The 24,946-nt window shown below is 47.1% G+C and overlaps 2 protein-coding genes across 3 annotated transcripts in view; one reads left to right on the top strand and one right to left on the bottom strand.

Annotated features, from left to right (window-relative positions):
* LOC121283624 (CD59A glycoprotein-like) overlaps positions 1-14,845 on the top strand; it is a 117,061-nt gene extending 102,216 nt beyond the window's left edge. The window contains exons 3-4 of one of the 2 annotated variants that reach the window (XM_041198400.1): positions 12,802-12,906; positions 13,893-14,845. In XM_041198400.1, coding sequence (XP_041054334.1) covers positions 12,802-12,906; positions 13,893-14,107 — 320 coding nt within the window. In that variant the 3' untranslated portion in view covers positions 14,108-14,845. The remainder of the gene's footprint in view (positions 1-12,801; positions 12,907-13,892) is intronic. The other variant, XM_041198398.1, reaches the window with a different exon arrangement.
* Positions 14,846-20,030: 5,185 nt separating this feature from the next.
* The window catches only part of nup160 (nucleoporin 160), an 86,507-nt gene continuing 81,591 nt past the window's right edge, over positions 20,031-24,946 (bottom strand). Inside the window, exons 35-36 of the mRNA XM_041197945.1 lie at positions 20,722-20,826; positions 20,031-20,546 (exon numbers count right to left, since the gene is read on the bottom strand). Coding sequence (XP_041053879.1) covers positions 20,430-20,546; positions 20,722-20,826 — 222 coding nt within the window. The 3' untranslated portion in view covers positions 20,031-20,429. The remainder of the gene's footprint in view (positions 20,547-20,721; positions 20,827-24,946) is intronic.

The raw sequence follows: 24,946 nt of genomic DNA, 5'->3' as shown, positions 1-24,946 counted from the left end.
TTCACACAGTGAATCTGCTGCACTGTGGGTCAGTCTCGTTCACACAGTGAATCTGCTGCACTGTGGGACAGTCGTTCACACAGTGAATCTGCTGCACGTGGGTCGTCTCGTTCACACAGTGAATCTGCTGCACTGTGGGTCGTCACGTTCATTCAGTGAATCTGCTGCCCTGTGGGTCAGCCACGTTCACATAGTGAATCTGCTACACTGTGGGTCAGTCTCGATCACACAGTGAATCTGCTGCACTGTGGGTCAATCTCGTTCACACAGAATCTGCTGCACTGTGGTTCAGTCTCGTTCACACAGTGAATCTGCTGCACTGTGGGTCAGTCTCGATCACACAGTGAGTCTGCTTTACTGTGGGTCTGTCTCGATCACAGTGAGTCTGCCGTACTGTGGGTCAGTCTCATTCATTCAGTGAATCTGCTGCACTGTGGGACAGTCTCATTCATTCATTCATTGAATCTGATGCACTGTGGGTCAGTCTCTTTCACACAGTGAATCTGCTGCACTGTTGGTCAGTCTCGTTTACACTGAATCTGATGCACTGTGGGTCGTCTTGTTCATTTAGTGAATCTGCTGCACTGTTGGTCAGTCTCGATCTCAGTGAATCTGCTGCACTGTGGGTCAGTCTCATTCTCAGTGAATCTGCTGCTCTGTGGGTCAGTCTCATTCTCACAGTGAATCTGCTGCACTGTGGGTCAGTCTCGATCACACAGTGAGTCTGCTGCACTGTGGTTCAGTCTCGATCACAGTGAGTCTGCTGTACTGTGGGTCAGTCTCATTCATTCAGTGAATCTGCTGCCCTGTGGGTCAGCCACGTTCACATAGTGAATCTGCTGCACTGTGGGTATGTCTCGATCACACAGTGAATCTGCTGCACTGTGGGTCAATCTCGTTCACACGGAATCTGCTGCCCTGTGGGTCAGTCTCGTTCACACAGTGAATCTGCTGCACTGTGGGTCAGTCTCGATCACACAGTGAGTCTGCTTTACTGTGGGTCAGTCTCGATCACAGTGAGTCTGCCGTACTGTGGGTCAGTCTCATTCATTCAGTGAATCTGCTGCACTGTGGGACAGTCTCATTCATTCATTCATTGAATCTGATGCACTGTGGGTCAGTCTCTTTCACACAGTGAATCTGCTGCACTGTTGGTCAGTCTCGTTTACACTGAATCTGATGCACTGTGGGTCGTCTTGTTCATTTAGTGAATCTGCTGCACTGTTGGTCAGTCTCGATCACAGTGAATCTGCTGCACTGTGGGTCAGTCTCATTCTCAGTGAATCTGCTGCACTGTGGGTCAGTCTCATTCTCACAGTGAATCTGCTGCACTGTGGGTCAGTCTCGATCACACAGTGAGTCTGCTGCACTGTGGGTCAGTCTCGATCACGGTGAGTCTGCTGTACTGTGGGTCAGTCTCAGTCATTCAGTGAATCTGCTGCCCTGTGGGTCAGCCACGTTCACATAGTGAATCTGCTGCACTGTGGGTCAGTCTTGATCACACAGTGAATCTGCTTTACTGTGGGTCAGTCTCATTCATTCAGTGAATCTGCTGCACTGTGGGACAGTCTCATTTAGACTGAATCTGCTGCAGTGGGTCTGCCTCGTTCAGACAGTGAACTTGCTGCACTGTGGGTCAGTCTTGTTCACACTTTAAGTCAGTCATGTTCACACAGTGAATCTGCTGCACTGTGGGTCAGTCTTGACCACACAGTGAATCTGCTACCCTGTGGGTCAGTCTCGATCACACCCACAGTGAATCTGTGGCACTGGGTTAGTCTCGTTCACACACTGAATCTGCTGCACTCTGGGTCATTCTTGTTCACACAGTGAATCTGCTGCACTGTGTGTCAGTCTCGGTCACAAATGAATCTGCTGCCCTGTGGGTCGTCTCTTTCACACAGTGAATCTGCTGCACTGTGGGTCGTCTCGTTCATTCAGTGAATCTGCTGCACTGTGGGTCAGTCTCAATCACAGTGAATCTGCTGCACTGTGGGTCAATCTCGTTCACACAGTGAATCTGCTGCACTGTGGGTCAATCTCGTTCACACAGTGAATCTGCTGCACTGGGGGTCAATCTCGTTCACACAGTGAATCTGCTGCACTGTGGGTCAATCTCGTTCACACAGTGAATCTGCTGCACTGTGGGTCAGTCTCTTTCACACAGTGAATCTGCTGCACTGTGGGTCAGTCTCTTTCACACTGATTCTTCTGCACTGGGGGGTCAGTCTCATTCTCACTGAATCTGCTGCACTGTGGGTCGTCTTGTTCATTCAGTGAATCTGCTGCACTGTGGGTCAGTGTCGATCACAGTGAATCTGCTGCACTGTGGGTCAGTCTCGATCACAGTGAATCTGCTGCACTGTGGGTCAGTCTCGATCACAGTGAGTCTGCTGTACTGTGGGTCAATCTCATTCATTCAGTGAATCTGCTGCACTGTGGGACAGTCTCATTTAGACTGAATCTGCTGCAGTGGGTCTGCCTCGTTCACACAGTGAATCTGCTGCACTGTGGGTCGTCACGTTCATTCAGTGAATCTGCTGCCCTGTGGGTCAGCCACGTTCACATAGTGAATCTGCTACACTGTGGGTCAGTCTCGATCACACAGTGAATCTGCTGCACTGTGGGTCAATCTCGTTCACACAGAATCTGCTGCACTGTGGATCAGTCTCGTTCACACAGTGAATCTGCTGCACTGTGGGTCAGTCTCGATCACACAGTGAGTCTGCTTTACTGTGGGTCTGTCTCGATCACAGTGAGTCTGCCGTACTGTGGGTCAGTCTCATTCATTCAGTGAATCTGCTGCACTGTGGGACAGTCTCATTCATTCATTCATTGAATCTGATGCACTGTGGGTCAGTCTCTTTCACACAGTGAATCTGCTGCACTGTTGGTCAGTCTCGTTTACACTGAATCTGATGCACTGTGGGTCGTCTTGTTCATTTAGTGAATCTGCTGCACTGTTGGTCAGTCTCGATCTCAGTGAATCTGCTGCACTGTGGGTCAGTCTCATTCTCAGTGAATCTGCTGCTCTGTGGGTCAGTCTCATTCTCACAGTGAATCTGCTGCACTGTGGGTCAGTCTCGATCACACAGTGAGTCTGCTGCACTGTGGTTCAGTCTCGATCACAGTGAGTCTGCTGTACTGTGGGTCAGTCTCATTCATTCAGTGAATCTGCTGCCCTGTGGGTCTGCCTCGTTCACACAGTGAATCTGCTGCACTGTGGGTCGTCACGTTCATTCAGTGAATCTGCTGCCCTGTGGGTCAGCCACGTTCACATAGTGAATCTGCTACACTGTGGGTCAGTCTCGATCACACAGTGAATCTGCTGCACTGTGGGTCAATCTCGTTCACACAGAATCTGCTGCACTGTGGATCAGTCTCGTTCACACAGTGAATCTGCTGCACTGTGGGTCAGTCTCGATCACACAGTGAGTCTGCTTTACTGTGGGTCTGTCTCGATCACAGTGAGTCTGCCGTACTGTGGGTCAGTCTCATTCATTCAGTGAATCTGCTGCACTGTGGGACAGTCTCATTCATTCATTCATTGAATCTGATGCACTGTGGGTCAGTCTCTTTCACACAGTGAATCTGCTGCACTGTTGGTCAGTCTCGTTTACACTGAATCTGATGCACTGTGGGTCGTCTTGTTCATTTAGTGAATCTGCTGCACTGTTGGTCAGTCTCGATCTCAGTGAATCTGCTGCACTGTGGGTCAGTCTCATTCTCAGTGAATCTGCTGCTCTGTGGGTCAGTCTCATTCTCACAGTGAATCTGCTGCACTGTGGGTCAGTCTCGATCACACAGTGAGTCTGCTGCACTGTGGTTCAGTCTCGATCACAGTGAGTCTGCTGTACTGTGGGTCAGTCTCATTCATTCAGTGAATCTGCTGCCCTGTGGGTCAGCCACGTTCACATAGTGAATCTGCTGCACTGTGGGTATGTCTCGATCACACAGTGAATCTGCTGCACTGTGGGTCAATCTCGTTCACACGGAATCTGCTGCCCTGTGGGTCAGTCTCGTTCACACAGTGAATCTGCTGCACTGTGGGTCAGTCTCGATCACACAGTGAGTCTGCTTTACTGTGGGTCAGTCTCGATCACAGTGAGTCTGCCGTACTGTGGGTCAGTCTCATTCATTCAGTGAATCTGCTGCACTGTGGGACAGTCTCATTCATTCATTCATTGAATCTGATGCACTGTGGGTCAGTCTCTTTCACACAGTGAATCTGCTGCACTGTTGGTCAGTCTCGTTTACACTGAATCTGATGCACTGTGGGTCGTCTTGTTCATTTAGTGAATCTGCTGCACTGTTGGTCAGTCTCGATCACAGTGAATCTGCTGCACTGTGGGTCAGTCTCATTCTCAGTGAATCTGCTGCACTGTGGGTCAGTCTCATTCTCACAGTGAATCTGCTGCACTGTGGGTCAGTCTCGATCACACAGTGAGTCTGCTGCACTGTGGGTCAGTCTCGATCACGGTGAGTCTGCTGTACTGTGGGTCAGTCTCAGTCATTCAGTGAATCTGCTGCCCTGTGGGTCAGCCACGTTCACATAGTGAATCTGCTGCACTGTGGGTCAGTCTTGATCACACAGTGAATCTGCTTTACTGTGGGTCAGTCTCATTCATTCAGTGAATCTGCTGCACTGTGGGACAGTCTCATTTAGACTGAATCTGCTGCAGTGGGTCTGCCTCGTTCAGACAGTGAACTTGCTGCACTGTGGGTCAGTCTTGTTCACACTTTAAGTCAGTCATGTTCACACAGTGAATCTGCTGCACTGTGGGTCAGTCTTGACCACACAGTGAATCTGCTACCCTGTGGGTCAGTCTCGATCACACCCACAGTGAATCTGTGGCACTGGGTTAGTCTCGTTCACACACTGAATCTGCTGCACTCTGGGTCATTCTTGTTCACACAGTGAATCTGCTGCACTGTGTGTCAGTCTCGGTCACAAATGAATCTGCTGCCCTGTGGGTCGTCTCTTTCACACAGTGAATCTGCTGCACTGTGGGTCGTCTCGTTCATTCAGTGAATCTGCTGCACTGTGGGTCAGTCTCAATCACAGTGAATCTGCTGCACTGTGGGTCAATCTCGTTCACACAGTGAATCTGCTGCACTGTGGGTCAATCTCGTTCACACAGTGAATCTGCTGCCACTGTGGGTCAGTCTCAATCACAGTGAATCTGCTGCACTGTGGGTCAATCTCGTTCACACAGTGAATCTGCTGCACTGTGGGTCAATCTCGTTCACACAGTGAATCTGCTGCACTGGGGGTCAATCTCGTTCACACAGTGAATCTGCTGCACTGTGGGTCAATCTCGTTCACACAGTGAATCTGCTGCACTGTGGGTCAGTCTCTTTCACACAGTGAATCTGCTGCACTGTGGGTCAGTCTCTTTCACACTGATTCTTCTGCACTGGGGGGTCAGTCTCATTCTCACTGAATCTGCTGCACTGTGGGTCGTCTTGTTCATTCAGTGAATCTGCTGCACTGTGGGTCAGTGTCGATCACAGTGAATCTGCTGCACTGTGGGTCAGTCTCGATCACAGTGAATCTGCTGCACTGTGGGTCAGTCTCGATCACAGTGAGTCTGCTGTACTGTGGGTCAATCTCATTCATTCAGTGAATCTGCTGCACTGTGGGACAGTCTCATTTAGACTGAATCTGCTGCAGTGGGTCTGCCTCGTTCACACAGTGAACTTGCTGCACTGTGGGTCAGTCTTGTTCACACTTTAAGTCAGTCATGTTCACACAGTGAATCTGCTGCACTGTGGGTCAGTCTTGATCACACAGTGAATCTGCTACCCTGTGGGTCAGTCTCGATCACAGTGAGTCTGCTGTACTGTGGGTCAGTCTCATTCATTCAGTGAATCTGCTGCCCTGTGGGTCGTCTCGTTCACACAGTGAATCTGCTGCACTGTGGGTCGTCTCGTTCATTCAGTGAATCTGCTGCACTGTGGGTCAGTCTGAATAACAGTGAATCTGCTGCACTGTGGGTCAATCTCGTTCACACAGTGAATCTGCTGCACTGTGGGTCAATCTCGTTCACACAGTGAATCTGCTGCACTTTGGGTCAGTCTCGTTCACACAGTGAATCTGCTGCACTGTGGGTCAGTCTCATTCATTCAGTGAATCTGCTGCACTGTGGGTCAGTCTCGTTCACACAGTGAATCTGCTGCACTGTGGGACAGTCGTTCACACAGTGAATCTGCTGCACGTGGGTCGTCTCGTTCACACAGTGAATCTGCTGCACTGTGGGTCGTCTCGTTCATTCAGTGAATCTGCTGCCCTGTGGGTCAGCCACGTTCACATAGTGAATCTGCTGCACTGTGGGTCAGTCTCGATCACACAGTGAATCTGCTGCACTGTGGGTCAATCTCGTTCACACGGAATCTGCTGCCCTGTGGGTCAGTCTCGTTCACACAGTGAATCTGCTGCACTGTGGGTCAGTCTCGATCACACAGTGAGTCTGCTTTACTGTGGGTCAGTCTCGATCACAGTGAGTCTGCCGTACTGTGGGTCAGTCTCATTCATTCAGTGAATCTGCTGCACTGTGGGACAGTCTCATTCATTCATTCATTGAATCTGATGCACTGTGGGTCAGTCTCTTTCACACAGTGAATCTGCTGCACTGTTGGTCAGTCTCGTTTACACTGAATCTGATGCACTGTGGGTCGTCTTGTTCATTTAGTGAATCTGCTGCACTGTTGGTCAGTCTCGATCACAGTGAATCTGCTGCACTGTGGGTCAGTCTCATTCTCAGTGAATCTGCTGCACTGTGGGTCAGTCTCATTCTCACAGTGAATCTGCTGCACTGTGGGTCAGTCTCGATCACACAGTGAGTCTGCTGCACTGTGGGTCAGTCTCGATCACGGTGAGTCTGCTGTACTGTGGGTCAGTCTCAGTCATTCAGTGAATCTGCTGCCCTGTGGGTCAGCCACGTTCACATAGTGAATCTGCTGCACTGTGGGTCAGTCTTGATCACACAGTGAATCTGCTTTACTGTGGGTCAGTCTCATTCATTCAGTGAATCTGCTGCACTGTGGGACAGTCTCATTTAGACTGAATCTGCTGCAGTGGGTCTGCCTCGTTCAGACAGTGAACTTGCTGCACTGTGGGTCAGTCTTGTTCACACTTTAAGTCAGTCATGTTCACACAGTGAATCTGCTGCACTGTGGGTCAGTCTTGATCACACAGTGAATCTGCTACCCTGTGGGTCAGTCTCGATCACACCCACAGTGAATCTGTGGCACTGGGTTAGTCTCGTTCACACACTGAATCTGCTGCACTCTGGGTCATTCTTGTTCACACAGTGAATCTGCTGCACTGTGTGTCAGTCTCGGTCACAAATGAATCTGCTGCCCTGTGGGTCGTCTCTTTCACACAGTGAATCTGCTGCACTGTGGGTCGTCTCGTTCATTCAGTGAATCTGCTGCACTGTGGGTCAGTCTCAATCACAGTGAATCTGCTGCACTGTGGGTCAATCTCGTTCACACAGTGAATCTGCTGCACTGTGGGTCAATCTCGTTCACACAGTGAATCTGCTGCACTGGGGGTCAATCTCGTTCACACAGTGAATCTGCTGCACTGTGGGTCAATCTCGTTCACACAGTGAATCTGCTGCACTGTGGGTCAGTCTCTTTCACACAGTGAATCTGCTGCACTGTGGGTCAGTCTCTTTCACACTGATTCTTCTGCACTGGGGGGTCAGTCTCATTCTCATTGAATCTGCTGCACTGTGGGTCGTCTTGTTCATTCAGTGAATCTGCTGCACTGTGGGTCAGTGTCAATCACAGTGAATCTGCTGCACTGTGGGTCAGTCTCGATCGCAGTGAATCTGCTGCACTGTGGGTCAGTCTTGATCACAGTGAGTCTGCTGTACTGTGGGTCAATCTCATTCATTCAGTGAATCTGCTGCACTGTGGGACAGTCTCATTTAGACTGAATCTGCTGCAGTGGGTCTGCCTCGTTCACACAGTGAACTTGCTGCACTGTGGGTCAGTCTTGTTCACACTTTAAGTCAGTCATGTTCACACAGTGAATCTGCTGCACTGTGGGTCAGTCTTGATCACACAGTGAATCTGCTACCCTGTGGGTCAGTCTCGATCACAGTGAGTCTGCTGTACTGTGGGTCAGTCTCATTCATTCAGTGAATCTGCTGCCCTGTGGGTCAGCCACGTTCACATAGTGAATCTGCTGCACTGTGGGTCAGTCTCGATCACACAGTGAATCTGCTGCCCTGTGGGTCAGTCTCATTCATTCTGTGAATCTGCTGCCCTGTGGGTCAGCCAAGTTCACATAGTGAATCTGCTGCACTGTGGGTCAGTCTCGATCACACAGTGAATCTGCTGCACCTTGGGTCAGTCTCGTTCACACAGTGAATCTGCTGCACTGTGGGTCAGTCTCGTTCACACAGTGAATCTGCTGCACTGTGGGACAGTCGTTCACACAGTGAATCTGCTGCACGTGGGTCGTCTCGTTCACACAGTGAATCTGCTGCACTGTGGGTCGTCACGTTCATTCAGTGAATCTGCTGCCCTGTGGGTCAGCCACGTTCACATAGTGAATCTGCTACACTGTGGGTCAGTCTCGATCACACAGTGAATCTGCTGCACTGTGGGTCAATCTCGTTCACACAGAATCTGCTGCACTGTGGATCAGTCTCGTTCACACAGTGAATCTGCTGCACTGTGGGTCAGTCTCGATCACACAGTGAGTCTGCTTTACTGTGGGTCTGTCTCGATCACAGTGAGTCTGCCGTACTGTGGGTCAGTCTCATTCATTCAGTGAATCTGCTGCACTGTGGGACAGTCTCATTCATTCATTCATTGAATCTGATGCACTGTGGGTCAGTCTCTTTCACACAGTGAATCTGCTGCACTGTTGGTCAGTCTCGTTTACACTGAATCTGATGCACTGTGGGTCGTCTTGTTCATTTAGTGAATCTGCTGCACTGTTGGTCAGTCTCGATCTCAGTGAATCTGCTGCACTGTGGGTCAGTCTCATTCTCAGTGAATCTGCTGCTCTGTGGGTCAGTCTCATTCTCACAGTGAATCTGCTGCACTGTGGGTCAGTCTCGATCACACAGTGAGTCTGCTGCACTGTGGTTCAGTCTCGATCACAGTGAGTCTGCTGTACTGTGGGTCAGTCTCATTCATTCAGTGAATCTGCTGCCCTGTGGGTCAGCCACGTTCACATAGTGAATCTGCTGCACTGTGGGTCAGTCTCGATCACACAGTGAATCTGCTGCACTGTGGGTCAATCTCGTTCACACGGAATCTGCTGCCCTGTGGGTCAGTCTCGTTCACACAGTGAATCTGCTGCACTGTGGGTCAGTCTCGATCACACAGTGAGTCTGCTTTACTGTGGGTCAGTCTCGATCACAGTGAGTCTGCCGTACTGTGGGTCAGTCTCATTCATTCAGTGAATCTGCTGCACTGTGGGACAGTCTCATTCATTCATTCATTGAATCTGATGCACTGTGGGTCAGTCTCTTTCACACAGTGAATCTGCTGCACTGTTGGTCAGTCTCGTTTACACTGAATCTGATGCACTGTGGGTCGTCTTGTTCATTTAGTGAATCTGCTGCACTGTTGGTCAGTCTCGATCACAGTGAATCTGCTGCACTGTGGGTCAGTCTCATTCTCAGTGAATCTGCTGCACTGTGGGTCAGTCTCATTCTCACAGTGAATCTGCTGCACTGTGGGTCAGTCTCGATCACACAGTGAGTCTGCTGCACTGTGGGTCAGTCTCGATCACGGTGAGTCTGCTGTACTGTGGGTCAGTCTCAGTCATTCAGTGAATCTGCTGCCCTGTGGGTCAGCCACGTTCACATAGTGAATCTGCTGCACTGTGGGTCAGTCTTGATCACACAGTGAATCTGCTTTACTGTGGGTCAGTCTCATTCATTCAGTGAATCTGCTGCACTGTGGGACAGTCTCATTTAGACTGAATCTGCTGCAGTGGGTCTGCCTCGTTCAGACAGTGAACTTGCTGCACTGTGGGTCAGTCTTGTTCACACTTTAAGTCAGTCATGTTCACACAGTGAATCTGCTGCACTGTGGGTCAGTCTTGACCACACAGTGAATCTGCTACCCTGTGGGTCAGTCTCGATCACACCCACAGTGAATCTGTGGCACTGGGTTAGTCTCGTTCACACACTGAATCTGCTGCACTCTGGGTCATTCTTGTTCACACAGTGAATCTGCTGCACTGTGTGTCAGTCTCGGTCACAAATGAATCTGCTGCCCTGTGGGTCGTCTCTTTCACACAGTGAATCTGCTGCACTGTGGGTCGTCTCGTTCATTCAGTGAATCTGCTGCACTGTGGGTCAGTCTCAATCACAGTGAATCTGCTGCACTGTGGGTCAATCTCGTTCACACAGTGAATCTGCTGCACTGTGGGTCAATCTCGTTCACACAGTGAATCTGCTGCACTGTGGGTCAATCTCGTTCACACAGTGAATCTGCTGCACGTGGGTCGTCTCGTTCACACAGTGAATCTGCTGCACTGTGGGTCGTCTCGTTCATTCAGTGAATCTGCTGCCCTGTGGGTCAGCCACGTTCACATAGTGAATCTGCTGCACTGTGGGTCAGTCTCGATCACACAGTGAATCTGCTGCACTGTGGGTCAATCTCGTTCACACAGAATCTGCTGCACTGTGGGTCAGTCTCGTTCACACAGTGAATCTGCTGCACTGTGGGTCAGTCTCGATCACACAGTGAGTCTGCTTTACTGTGGGTCAGTCTTGATCACAGTGAGTCTGCCGTACTGTGGGTGTCTCATTCATTCAGTGAATCTGCTGCACTGTGGGACAGTCTCATTCATTCATTCATTGAATCTGATGCACTGTGGGTCAGTCTCTTTCACACAGTGAATCTGCTGCACTGTTGGTCAGTCTCGTTTACACTGAATCTGATGCACTGTGGGTCGTCTTGTTCATTTAGTGAATCTGCTGCACTGTTGGTCAGTCTCGATCACAGTGAATCTGCTGCACTGTGGGTCAGTCTCATTCTCAGTGAATCTGCTGCACTGTGGGTCAGTCTCATTCTCACAGTGAATCTGCTGCACTGTGGGTCAGTCTCGATCACACAGTGAGTCTGCTGCACTGTGGGTCAGTCTCGATCACAGTGAGTCTGCTGTACTGTGGGTCAGTCTCATTCATTCAGTGAATCTGCTGCCCTGTGGGTCAGCCACGTTCACATAGTGAATCTGCTGCAATGTGGGTCAGTCTCGATCACACAGTGAATCTGCTTTACTGTGGGTTGGTCTCGTTCACACAGAGAATCTGCTGCACTGTGGGTCAGTCTCGTTTACACAGAGTATCTGCTGCACTGTGGGTCAGTCTCGTTCACACAGTGAATCTGCTGCACTGTGGGTCAGTCTCGTTCACACAGAATCTGCTGCACTGTGGGTCAGTCTCATTCTCACAGTGAATCTGCTGCACTGTGGGTCAGTCTCGATCACACAGTGAGTCTGCTGCACTGTGGGTCAGTCTCGATCACATTGAGTCTGCTGTACTGTGGGTCAGTCTCATTCATTCAGTGAATCTGCTGCACTGTGGGACAGTCGTTCACACAGTGAATCTGCTGCACGTGGGTCGTCTCGTTCACGCAGTGAATCTGCTGCACTGTGGATCGTCTCGTTCACACAGTGAATCTGCTGCACTGTGGGTCGTCTCGTTCATTCAGTGAATCTGCTGCACTGTGGGTCAGTCTCAATCACAGTGAATCTGCTGCACTGTGGGTCAATCTCGTTCACACAGTGAATCTGCTGCACTGTGGGTCAATCTCGTTCACACAGTGAATCTGCTGCACTGTGGGTCAGTCTTTCACACTGATTCTGCTGCACTGGGGGTCAATCTCGTTCACACAGTGAATCTGCTGCACTGTGGGTCAGTCTCGTTCACACAGTGAATCTGCTGCACTGTGGGTCAGTCTCTTTCACACAGTGAATCTGCTGCACTGTGGGTCAGTCTCTTTCACACAGTGAATCTGCTGCACTGTGGGTCAGTCTCTTTCACACTGATTGTTCTGCACTGGGTGGTCAGTCTCATTCTCACTGAATCTGTTGCACTGTGGGTCGTCTTGTTCATTCAGTGAATCTGCTGCACTGTGGGTCAGTGTCGATCACAGTGAATCTGCTGCACTGTGGGTCAGTCTCGATCACAGTGAATCTGCTGCACTGTGGGTCAGTCTCGATCACAGTGAGTCTGCTGTACTGTGGGTCAATCTCATTCATTCAGTGAATCTGCTGCACTGTGGGACAGTCTCATTTAGACTGAATCTGCTGCAGTGGGTCTGCCTCGTTCACACAGTGAACTTGCTGCACTGTGGGTCAGTCTTGTTCACACTTTAAGTCAGTCATGTTCACACAGTGAATCTGCTGCACTGTGGGTCAGTCTTGATCACACAGTGAATCTGCTACCCTGTGGGTCAGTCTCGATCACACCCACAGTGAATCTGTGGCACTGGGTTAGTCTCGTTCACACACTGAATCTGCTGCACTCTGGGTCATTCTTGTTCACACAGTGAATCTGCTGCACTGTGTGTCAGTCTCGGTCACAAATGAATCTGCTGCACTGTGGGTCAGTCTCATTCACGGTGAATCTGCTGCATTGTGGGTCAGTCTTGTTTACAGAGTGAATCTGCTGCATTGTGGGTCAGTCTCATTTAGTTATTCTGCTTTACTGTGGGTCAGTCTCATTCACTGATGAATCTGCTGCACTTTGGGGGGGGTCTCCGTTTAACCTTAAACTGTGCATCTAATGTCTTGTGTTTCTCTGTCTGGCTCCCACCTAGTCTCGGCTCTTTTGTGTTATGAATGCAATAGTGACAACGATGCGGAGTGTTCCCCTAAGGACTGTTCCTCGCAAGAAGATGCCTGCCTCAATGTTACCGTAAGACGTGTGTATTTCAGAGCTTCACCTAGTCTGTTGTCTGGGGTGCTTTCTGCTTCTGCATTGTATTTTCGAAGGGGTATTGTTTCATAAAACATTTTGTTGTGCTCCCAGGAAGCTTTGGTTTCCGAATCCTTTTATCTTGCTTTGAATGCCCAGGCTGTGTTATTAGCATAAATGTCCTGCTACTCTTGGTATCACAGTGTACTTAACATTTCAAAAGGTATTAATATTTCCCTGGAAAGCTACAGGTTTGTGTTCAGGATGTGTCAACTGAGAAATAAAAATTGCGGCATCAGATTGCAAAGTGCCTGCAGTGGGCCCCTAAACTGTCAAAGTGAGATAAAAGGAATAGAAGGAAAAATTGCTGAGAAGTGCTGAATAGTAATGGTAGGGATTTCAACCAGCTGAATATTAACTGGGATAGAAACAGGGTTAAAAACTTAGGGTACCGAATTCTTTAGGAAATGGTTGAAATACTGGCACAAATAATATGCCGTGCCTTTGTCTGTGATAACAAATTTCAGAGCTTCACCCAGTCTGTTGTCTGGGGTTCTTTCTGCTTCTGCATTCTATTTTCGAAGGGGCATTGTTTCATAAAACATTTCCACTGCCCTCAAATCTGGCATCCCAGATCTTCCTGCTACTCTTGGCTTCACAGTGTACTAATCTTTCACAAGGAATTCTATAATGTTTCACAGGAAAGCTACAGGTTAGTGTTCACAAACCTGACCCCTCCTTCCCTTTCCCCCCACCCCCTCTCTCTCCCCTGAACTTGGCTTCCGTGACCCCTCACCCCCTGAACTTAGCCCCCGTGACCCTTCACTCCATGGGCCCTCTTGATCCTGGCCCCCGTGGGCCTATTTCCTCGAGCACAGCCTCTGTACCCTTTGCCAAGTCTGCATGTTGCAGCTCTCCCTCTCATGTCCCTGATTACTGCTTGTTGACAGATTTATTTAGATACTTTACTAATCTATCTCATTTTGTTTTCAGCAACAAACCAGCTGTTCCGCCGCTGTTGGACTGATCTGCGATGTCACATCAGGGCAGTGCAGGCAGAGTTCAGTAAGGGTGCGGACATCAGCTTCGTCTGCTGTAACTGGGACCTCTGCAACTCCAAGACAGGTGGGACCCCCAGAACAGATGCAAACTCCTTCCGACTGGGCATCCTGGCTGCTTTTGTTGGCCTTCATCATTTCTTATTCTAAAACCAGAAGATTGAGAGACCTCTGGGCAAGAAAAACAAATTTGCTGAGGGCCACAGGCACAGTCTATTTCCTTGTAATGAGTGTCCTGAATCTGCTCGACTTCCACATAACACTCGTTAAACCGTCATGCTGTAACAGTAATTCCCCTTAACCTCATTTGCCAGCTGATTTTCTTCTATCTGATAAACTAACCCGAGGAGAGGAGGTCACTGTACCCCGTTCTTCCAAATCGGAGAGCTGAATACATGTGCTTGCCCTAAGGAACCCCGCACTCTGCTCCCCTGCATTAGTGGAATCTGAATCAGCCACTGCCAGCTCTGAAAGAACTGCATTGGTATTTAAGACGCTGCTGCAGCTCTTTCTTTCAAAATTGTAACATAACCTGTAGCTGTTGCCAGGCTTGGCTACTGTTGTACATGGCACCCGTATAGCCTGGAGACAGGCTTGTGCCAGTGGGTTGATGTCCAACATTTACTTTATCTTGCACGAAGTGGGTGGCTTTGTTAGCTAATAACTAGCAGACAGGATTAAGGCAGGCTGTCCCTGGGAGTGAATAAGTCTTATCTTCATCCTGTCCGCTATAAGTCTAAGAAACAGTTAATTGAGGGCTCAGTACTTTATCAGTATTACTGAGATGAAATAGTTATGTATGTTGAATGAACCACCAAGCTGATGCTTTTGTACTTTGCATTTTGCAACTTATTTTAGTTCTTCAATAAAAGCCTTTTTGTGAGAGGAGCCAAGATTTGCGTGTGATGTTGCAGAATTTACCTGCTGTGGGCAGGGTGTGATTCAGTGACGAAGCATTGATGAACTCAGCCAAAATAATAGGCGCAGTCTTTTTTCTCTTCGGCTTAGTGGACAGATAAGCAACAACATCATTTTATAAAGTGCCTTTAACACATTCAAACAGCCCAAGGGACTTCGCAGGAGCATTATAAAATTAAGTATAACAGCGAGGCACATAAGGAGATATCAGGTCAGACAGCCAAAAACTTGGCCAAAGAAGTAGGTTTTAAGAAGTCTCTCATAGGATGAAACCAGGGTAGAGAGGTGGAGAGATGTAGGGAGACAATTCCAGAGCTTGGAGTCTGGGCAGCTGAAGATGTGACCACCAGTGATGGAGCAGTTAAAATATCCTGCTTGTGGACTCATGAGCCCGGAGTATGTTGGACCATTCCAACTTTGTATTTGTCTTCACAGTAAAAACACAAAATGCATCCCAAGAATAGTAGAAAATCCAAGAGGTAAAAGGGAGGAATTTGAAACAATCATGATCACTAGAAAAAAATGTACTTGGAAAACCAATGTGACTAAAGCTGACAAGTCCCCTGAATCTGATGGCCTGCATCCTAGGGTCTTAAAAGAAGTGGCTGCCACGATAGTTGGATGCATTGGTTGTAATCTTCAAAAATGTACTCGACTCTGGAATAATCCTAGTGGTTGGGGAGAGGCAGAAAGCAGGAAACTCTAGGCTAGTTAGCCTAATATCTGTCATTGGGAAAATGCTGGAATCCATTATTAAGGAGATAGTAGCAGGCCATTTAGAAAATCAGAGTCAATATGGTTTTCTGAAAGAAACAAAGTGTTCTTTGAGGATGTAACAAGCAGAGTGGATAAAGGGGAATCAGTTAATGATGTGTATTTGGATTTCCAAGACATTTAATAAGGTGCCACATAAAAGGTCGCTGGACAAGTTGGAGTGATAGCCAATCCTCTAATCCGTGCTAATATAACAGGAAACAGTCAGGATAAATAGATCATTTCAGGTTGGCAAACTAACTAGTGGAGTGCTGCAGGGATCAGTGCTGGGATCTCTATGATCTCTGTTAATGACTTGGATGAAAGGACCAACTGTATTGTAGCCAGATTTTCTACTGATACAACAATAGGTAGGAAAGTAAGTTGTGAGGAGGATGCAAAGGGATACACATGCGTTATGGGTGGGCAAAAAAATGGAGTAAAATGTGAGGTTCATTTTGGCAGGAAGAATTACAAAGTGAAATATTATTTAAATGTAGAGAGACTACAGAATGTTACAGTACATAGGGATCTAGGTGTCTTTGAACCTGAATCACAAAAAGTTAGTATGCAGATAGGAGTAATTAGCAAGGTCAATGGAATGTTGGCCTTTATTGCAAAGGAAATGGAGTATAAAAGTAGAGAATTCTTGCTCCAACTGTACAGGACATTGATGAGAGAACACCTAGAGTACTCTGTAGTTTTTATCTCCTAACTTAAAGAGGGATATACTTGCTGGGAAGTTCAGAGAAGTTCACTAGGCCGATTCCTGGGAATGAAGGGAGTTGTCTTATGAGGAAAGGTTGAGCAGGTTGGGCTGATGCGCATTGGAGTTTAGAAGAATGAGAGGTAATCTTATTGAAACAGAAGATTCTGAGGGGGCTTGGCAGGGTAGATGCTGAGAGGATGTTTTCCCTTTGGGGAAGCTAGAACTGGGGGCACAATTTACAAAATAAGGGGTCACCCATTTAAGGAGATGGGGAGGAATTTCTTATGAGGGTTGTTAGTATTTGGAATTTTGTTCCACAGAGAGAAGTGACCAAGCAGTCATTGAATATATTCAAGGAGGAGTTAGACAGATTTTTGGAATTGAGGGTTGTGGAAGACAGGCAGGAAAGTGGAGATATGGCCAAGATCAGCCATGATCTTATTGAATGGAGGAGCCGGCTAGAGGGACTGAATGTCCGACTCCTGTTTCTATTTCTTGAGGCATTAAAGGCACAAATGAGGGTTTCAGCAGTTGGTAAACTGAAGGCAAGGATGTAGTCAGGCGATGTTAAAGATGGAAAAAGATGGTCTTAGTGCAAAAAAATGAGTAGCTCATCTCGGATCAAACGTGACACCAAGATCGCAAACAGGCTTAATCTCACTTACCTGGGAGAGGAGATGGAGTCGGTAGTTAGTGAACAGTTTGGAGTGGGAATTGAAAACAATGGCTTCGGTCTTCCCAATATTGAAGAAAATTTCTGCTCATCCAGTACTAGATGTCCAATAAACAGTCTGAGAATTTAACAAGTGGAGGAGTTGAGAGTGGTGAGGTAGAGCAGGGTGTCTTGGGTGTATATGTAGAAACAAATGCAATGTAGAAACATTGCTTTTGGATGATGATGTCAAGCGGCAGCATGTAGATAAGAAATAGGAAGGATAGTCCCCCTGCAAATTTCACCCCCCACCCCCGGTGTGGGAGTAGGAAGAAAACCATTGCAAGTGATCCTCTGGCTATGATTCAATAGATAAGAATGGAACCAGGTGAGAGCAGTCCCAACCAGCTAGACAACAGTGGAGAGACATTGGAGGAGGGTGTGGTCAACCATATCAAAGGCTGAAGACAGGTCGAGAAGGACAAGGAGGGAAAGGTAACTTTTATCATAGTCACATAGGACGTCATTTGTGACTTTGATAAGTCGTTTTGGTACTGTGGCAGGGGCAAAAATCTGATTGGAGGGATTCGAGCAGAGTTCTGGGAAATACAGGAATAGATTTGTTCAGAATTGGGGGATGGCATTTAATCTGCTGCAGCATGAGGAGCAAGACAAATTAGCTCATGACTCTTGTGTTGTTGGAACTTGATTCTGTATCTAACCCTGTGCTGTACCTGTCCTGGGAGTGTTTGATGGGGACAGTGTAGAGGGAGCTTTACTCTGTATTTGTTGCATAAGCATGCAGCTTATTGTGGAAAAAGATCGAACAGGCTGTGATTATGGAGACCTCAATGGTACGTGGTGATGTATAGGAAGCTGGTGTTTAGGCACTTGACCCTATTCCCACGCTTTTCATGTAGTCTTATGGGTCCACTTTTGGTTGGTGCTGAAATAAAATGTGGAATTTCGATTTGATAGAGAAACCCAAGTTAGTCTTGCTGCCACTGTGATTGAGACTAAAATCCAGGCAAGCTACTGTCAGCTGAATAATGTGGCACTGTGTCTTCAGATGATGAGTTATTGAGCACAAAAGGTCAGTGCAACGACACTTGACACTCGACATACTGTCGAATTTGAATCAAACCTTATCCTGGACTTGCCACTCCCCCACTTTATCTCAGCAACCAAATCAGATTCAATAGTAATTTTCAAAAGGGAACTGGATAAATACTTCAAAGAAAACCGCAGCGATATAGAGAAAGGGTATAGGAGTGGGACCAATTGTAAAGCTCCATTAAAGACACCGCTCTGCTGTGTCATTCTTAGACAGCAAGCCCCCTCAAAACTCTCATTAAACATTCTCATGGCTGGTGCAGCATGATGTAGTGTCCACTTTTCTTGTCGTTTTGACGGTGACACTGCCCAGTTCCTCAGTCCAGCTGCTAACACAGCACAATGGATTGTTTTACTGTAGGGAAGTTGGTGTGTACCTCCAACCTTCACAAAACACTGAATTTGTATTACTGTAATACATTCACTTTGGGCTGTATTTAGAAGACAGTTAAATTGCTATTGCAGGGTTAGAGGTTTCCTGATTCATTAACATTTCCAGGGACAGTACTGCTAAGTGTTTCTGAATTGGACTCGTAATAGTAGAGGAGCTGAATGTTTATGTAATAAGAGCAGCTGCAGTTCATGAATGATCAGTGCCACTGCCTGGAGACTTTCCCCTCACCCTTCTGTGGCTCACTGAACAGGCCTGAGATCACAAAGCTCCTCAGTGAAGCCTCAGCTATTTCAGACCAGGGCGACCTGGCTTTTCGTTTCATTGGACTGGGCACTACACCAAACCGCATAAAACAGAGCACGTGATTTATTGTGTTAAAACAGTCAGCATCAGAACCTAATTTGGTGACTGAAAAGCTAGTTAGTGTTATCTGACAAGGTTTTTCTGCTCCTGCAGCAGGAACACACACTAATAGTTGTGGGCTGTTTCCCATAGCTGAAATTGTGAAGGTACTTCGGCCATAAGTGTAGGTATCTGGAGGTCATGAACTTTTACTGTTACAATCATGGCATGTGGAACACTGAACTGAGTTAGTTCATATACACTGTGCATAAAGATCAGATTGCAGGACACGAGGCAATGGTGCACTTAAGTCAAACTCCCACAGCCTTCACATCATCATGCCTTTTGATAATCTAAATGCCAGATGAGGGTCTTAGCTTATGTGGATACACAGACAAAGCTGGGACTTTAGAGATCAGATAGAGGTATTCAAAATCAAGAAAGGTCTGGACAAAGAGAGCTAGAAACTGTTCCCATTAACGGAAGGGTTAAGTGCCAGAAATTGGCAAAAGAAGCAATAGTGACAAGAAGAATGATATTTTGTGCAAGTGGTGTGGAGACACATTCACTTATGGCTCATGGCTTTCAAAATAGAATCGAATAAATACCTGAAAAAGAAAAAAAATGCAGCATTACGAGGGAAAGGCTGGGGAGTGAGACTAGCCGAGTTGGTCTCGCAGAGAGCTACCATGAACGTGATGGACTGAATGACTCCAGCTCAAAAGGCGGCCATTCCGTGATTTGAAAACTCATTCCTTGCTACTGTTAAGAGAATATGTCTACCCAAATTTTCTGGGCCGTGTAAGTCCAACACCTGGCAGGGCCTGGTGCTAGACAGCAGTGATCACACAGCCAGATACACAAAAGTTCAGCCCAAGTACTATTCTACAGATGTTCCTGGGGCACGTCTGCTCTATAGAGTTGTTGGAGTGGAGAGTCTCCAATATCAGGAATTCCTTGAGTGTAATGAGGGGAAACCTTGTCAGAAGAGCTGGAAAAGGCCCTGACCACAGGCACAAATCCAAACCTGTAAATCCTGGCGTAGTGATGGGATAAAGACCTGATACAACACAATTGATCTCTATTCCTGCTTTCCAATACCCAGCAATGGAAGAGAGTCTCCCCTCAGCACACCCTCACCAGATCAAACAGCAAAGATATCTAATGAGAAACTGGAAATGAATAAACACAATTACAATTCCCTTATTTTATTAAACGTGATTGGAAAAAAAATCTTCCAATAAATAAAAGCCTCAAAAAGGCAAATCTTTAGCATTCATGTTCAGTAGAAAAAAGTCAAGTCAGCAGCCCAGAGCACAGCCTTGCTCTGGCAGCCTCCCCGTCCAAGAGATTCCCCCAGGTACAGAGGCAGCGGCAACTGGACTGGCTGACCAATCAGAACTTGAACCAGAAGTTGGACATTATAAAAAACATGGTATGTATGACGCGGGCACAATGAGCTTCCTTGCTTTGATTAAGAGTCTGTACAGGCACACAAGGTCATGTAGGAAAGGCAGCATGGGTCACTTGGACGTGGCATCACGATCAGTCATTTTACCATGTCATCCAGCCCTGGGCTCTGAGGCAGCTCTCATAGACTAGCTGCATCTTCAAACAGCTGCTGCCTTCGATAGCTGTTCATGTCGGAAGTTGTTTGATCCACCTGCTGGTGATAATCTGCCAGTCTGCTCCGGAGTTTTTCACAGAGCTGAGGAAATGACAGAGTCTGTTATATACTTGAGTGCTTTCAAGTGAGGGACATTATCAATGAGCAAGAACAAGTCAATGGTATGTACACTGAAGATTTGTTTGTCAGTTGGAGCTCCGTCAGTCAAATGAAAGGCCAATTATCCAAATCTGCTGGGAATCCTAGTTACACTCACCCTCATGTTATTCATGTTACTCTGGTTCTCTCCGAGTGCATGCAGTAACTGGTCGATGACTGTGTAAGGAAGCCAAACAGGTGGAGCTGTGGCTGACAGCGACCTCTGCAACAAAGATTTCAGCACATTAAAATCTCCTCCCTAACTCCCGTGCAGCACCAAGTAATGATACATTGCAATAACAGTTTTCAGAGGCACTGCTCCCAATGGCAAATTCACTTTGGAAGAACATGGAGAGATTTCTCAGATAAATGCTTTATTAAGGGGCTTCAAATGTTACAACTGACCAGGAGTAGCCATAATGCCCAGTTATCACTGATTGGGGCAGGGGTGTTACAGTGCCCAGTTCACACTTACTGGGGGGGAGAGATGCTTTGCCAATGTCCAGTTATCACTGGCCTGGTGGTGGGGGTTTGATGTTGTGTGTGTCAGTGTCCAGTTATCACTGAGCAGAGAGGGTGCCACATTGCAAGTCTCTACTCCTTGGATTGTCAGTTATTTTACTTCAGTTTGTAAAAATTTTCTGTGGGGTTGGTTTGGGGAAGTATGCACAGAAAATACAATCTAGAGATCAGGGATAGAGGAGAGAGAAGGGGAATGAGGGTGAAGCACAAATGAGCAATGAAAGGAAGAAAAGATAGGAGAGAAAAAGTGAGGGGAGCTGCTGAAAGAAGGGAGGAGCCAGTGAAAAAGGGAAGAACAGGCTGAGTTTAGATTTCTATTATTTGTTCCTGGGATATGAGCATTATTGAATGACAGGGCATCACTCGCTCAATAGTGTACAGACATGTTATATATAGAAAGCACCAATAAGCCTCAGGAGTGTTCACAGCAACATCACTGTAGCCATTTGTACTAACTTTATAGAAAGCCCCTTACACATACATAATCAACCTCCATTCTGTAATCAAGGAAGTAAAGCACAAATTAAAAAATACACACATAGCTATTACCTTTTATCCCTGAAATTCACAGAACGGTTTAAATGCTCTTACACAGCCTGTGCAAACCTGAGTTGAGAAAAAAGCCCAATGACTGTGTCTAGCATTCAATTTTTATTTATAAATTATAAATGTAATTTTCAAATTCTGTATATCCAATTAACTACATGAATGGCTATCATACAGCACACAATAGTCCAGGTTATGCTCCAGTTCTGGGGTGTTCCTTGAATCCATAACCTTGTGACCGGTGTGCTACTACTGAGCTGGAGGAGCACAACAGAGCATCCTCATCCCCGGTTTGAGCACAAAACTAGTTCACATCTCAAGGGTAATCAACAAAGTGAAAATATTTTCAACCAATGCACCAGGAAAACAAACAGTCCCAGTACAGGTCTGCAGGAAGCCAGACTCTGATGCACACAAGCTCTGAACTCCCTCCCCAGACAGTTTCTTCTGGCGTCTGAGTGTCAGTTTTAGATACCTGATGCACTTAACATTAATCCTAAGAGAGGTTCATTTGTTAAGCATCCTTCACATTCTTCAATCTTGATTTTTGTCTCTTGGAGGGTTTATACATTGTTCATTTATATTCTCTTTCTAATTTCTATTTGTTTCTGTCGCAAAGCATAGTTTGCTCAGAGTTGTGACCATCACATTTGGACCATACATCCAGATAATGGCACCTCCAGTGACACTACAACAGGGAAATCCACCAGGGAAGGAGCAGGGAGTTTGTGTGTGTACCTGAGCCTGGCTCTCCAGAGAAATGCATTCAGCCAGCTTGTTACTGGCCAGGCAAAGATGGAGCTAGTTGTTGTACTCGTTTCATAGTTGCCCTTGGAGATGTGATATCGTCTCATACTCAACCTGTGGGTACAGGATACCACCTGAAGTATATCTGGCTGGGGCATAGGGCATAACTGGATTATTCTTCCTCTACTGCAGACTTAGTTTGCAGTATGACAACATCCATCAATTCTAAGGGGAGGGATAGGAGGGACTGCAGTTCCTTCGAGAAGCCTTGCTCCTTGACCCAATGACTTTGAAGAACAGGCTCTTAATGGGTTCACTTTTTCTATCCAAAAGGCAGACTATGCTGTTGTTCCATTAAAGTGGAGAGGGTAGCCAATGATGCGCTGGAAAAGTGCATTTGGATCCACAGAAGTTTCATCTTCAGTGGATTGGTTTCTTCCTTTGTGCCTTCTGATTCTCAACTAAGATTAGAGAAGCTCTGGATATTTCCAGGTGTCTCCTGCTTATAGTTCTGAAGACCTGTAGAGGGGTGAATACTTTACCAAGCCATTGTTTTAAGCACCAGTCCCGCTGAACTATCAGATCTCCAAAAAGCACAGCCAGCTCCTGGCACTGTGTGAGCATTACCTGGCTACTGAATCCCAGGGCAGAGTAATTGTTACAGATCCAGCCAGTGCATAGTTTCCTCCAAATAAAAGGTGTGGCTATGGGTACCCGCATGTGCCCCACTTATCTATGTCTCTTTATGGGGTATGTGGAAGATTCCTTGTTCCAGTCCTACTCAGGCCTCCCACAATTCTCTTTTCAGTACATAGATGACTGCATCAGTGTCAATTAATGTCCTCTTCTGGATCTGGAAAAATTTTGCTTCCAATTTCCACCCCTCTCGTCTTCACATGGTCCACCTCCAACACTTCCTTCCCTTCCTTGACCTCTCTATCTCCATTTCTAGGGATAGATTGTCTACTAATATTCATTACAAGCCCACCGACTCCCACAGCTACCTCGACTACAGCTCCTCACACCCTGCTTCCTGTAAAGAATCCATCCCATTCTCTCAGTTCCCGCACCTCCGTCGTATCTGTTCCAATGATGCCACTTTCCAAAACAGTGCTTCTGACATGTCTTCCTTCTTTCTTAATTGAGAATTCCCCTCACTGTGGTTGACAGGGCCCTCAACCGTGTCCAACCCATTTCCCGCGCCTCTGTCCTCACCCCTTCCCCTCCCTCCCAGAACCAAGATAGGGTCCCCCTTATTATCATTTTAAACCCCACCAGCCTCCGCATTCAAAAGGATCATCCTCTGCCATTTTGATCAACTCCAGCATGATGCCACCACCAAACACATCTTCCCCTCACCTCCCCTGTCAGCATTCCAGGGGACTGTTCCCTCCTGGTCCACTCCTCCATCACCCCCAACACCTTATCCCCCTCCCATGGCACCTTCCCATGCGATCGCAGAAGGTGCAACACTTGCCCCTTTACCTCCTCCCTCCTCACCATCCAAAGGCCCGAACAGTCCTTTCAGGGGAGGCAGCGGTGGCAAAGTGGTATTGTCACTGACTACTGTTCCAGAGACCCAGGGTAAAGTTCTGGGGACCCGGGTTTGAATCCCACCAAAGCACATGGTGAAATTTGAATTCAATAAAAAATCTGGAATTAAGAGTCTGATCACGACTATGAAACCATTGCTGATTGTTGTAAAAACCCATCTGGTTCACCAATGTCCTTTAGGGAAGGAAAATCTGCCATCTTTACCTGGTCTGGCCTTCATGTGACTCCAGACCCACAGCAGTGTAGTTGACTCTTAAATGCCCTCTGAACAAGAACAATTAAGGATGGGCAATAAATGCTGGCCTAGTTATGAATAAAAAAATGGGGAGACTAAATGCAGACTGGGTGACTGCTTTGTGGAACACCTTCGGTCTGTCCGCAAGCATGATCCAGACCCTCCTGTCGTTTGCCATTTCAACACACCATCCTGCTCTCAGGCCTACATGTCCGTCCTTAGCCTGCTGCAATGTACAGTGAAGCTCAATGCAAACTGAAGGAACAGCACCTCATCTTCAGATTAGGCACCTTACAGCCTTCCCGCCTTAACATTGAGTTCAACAACTTAAGACCATGAACTCTCTCCTCCACCTTTAGCCCCTTAATTTAATTTTTATTTATTTTTATCCCCCCTCCCCCCCAACCTACACAGGGCCTTCCGTCACTTGTTCCTGTTTTACTTTCATACAATTGTTGTTAGGCCGTGAAGTATTCACTCTGCCCATTTGTACCCAGCAACAACCTTTCCCTCATTTCTTTCAGTCCTTCCTGTTAGACAATTATCCAACATCATCTTCCCGTTCTGTCAAATAGTCTGTCCCCCTCATTCTCTTCAGATATTTATCTTTATATTCCAGCATTTCTTGTTTCTTTTTTTAATTTTGAGGCTTAAAATTCTTCAGGCTATTTGTCAAAGGCTTGTAGTTTTTTTTAAACAGTTATTTCCCCTAAACAATTGTGTGAAAGCAAAACATAAG

Source organism: Carcharodon carcharias, chromosome 10, assembly GCF_017639515.1.
Source record: "Carcharodon carcharias isolate sCarCar2 chromosome 10, sCarCar2.pri, whole genome shotgun sequence".
Lineage (NCBI taxonomy): Eukaryota > Metazoa > Chordata > Chondrichthyes > Lamniformes > Lamnidae > Carcharodon > Carcharodon carcharias.
This window is presented reverse-complemented; position numbering and strand designations above follow the sequence as displayed.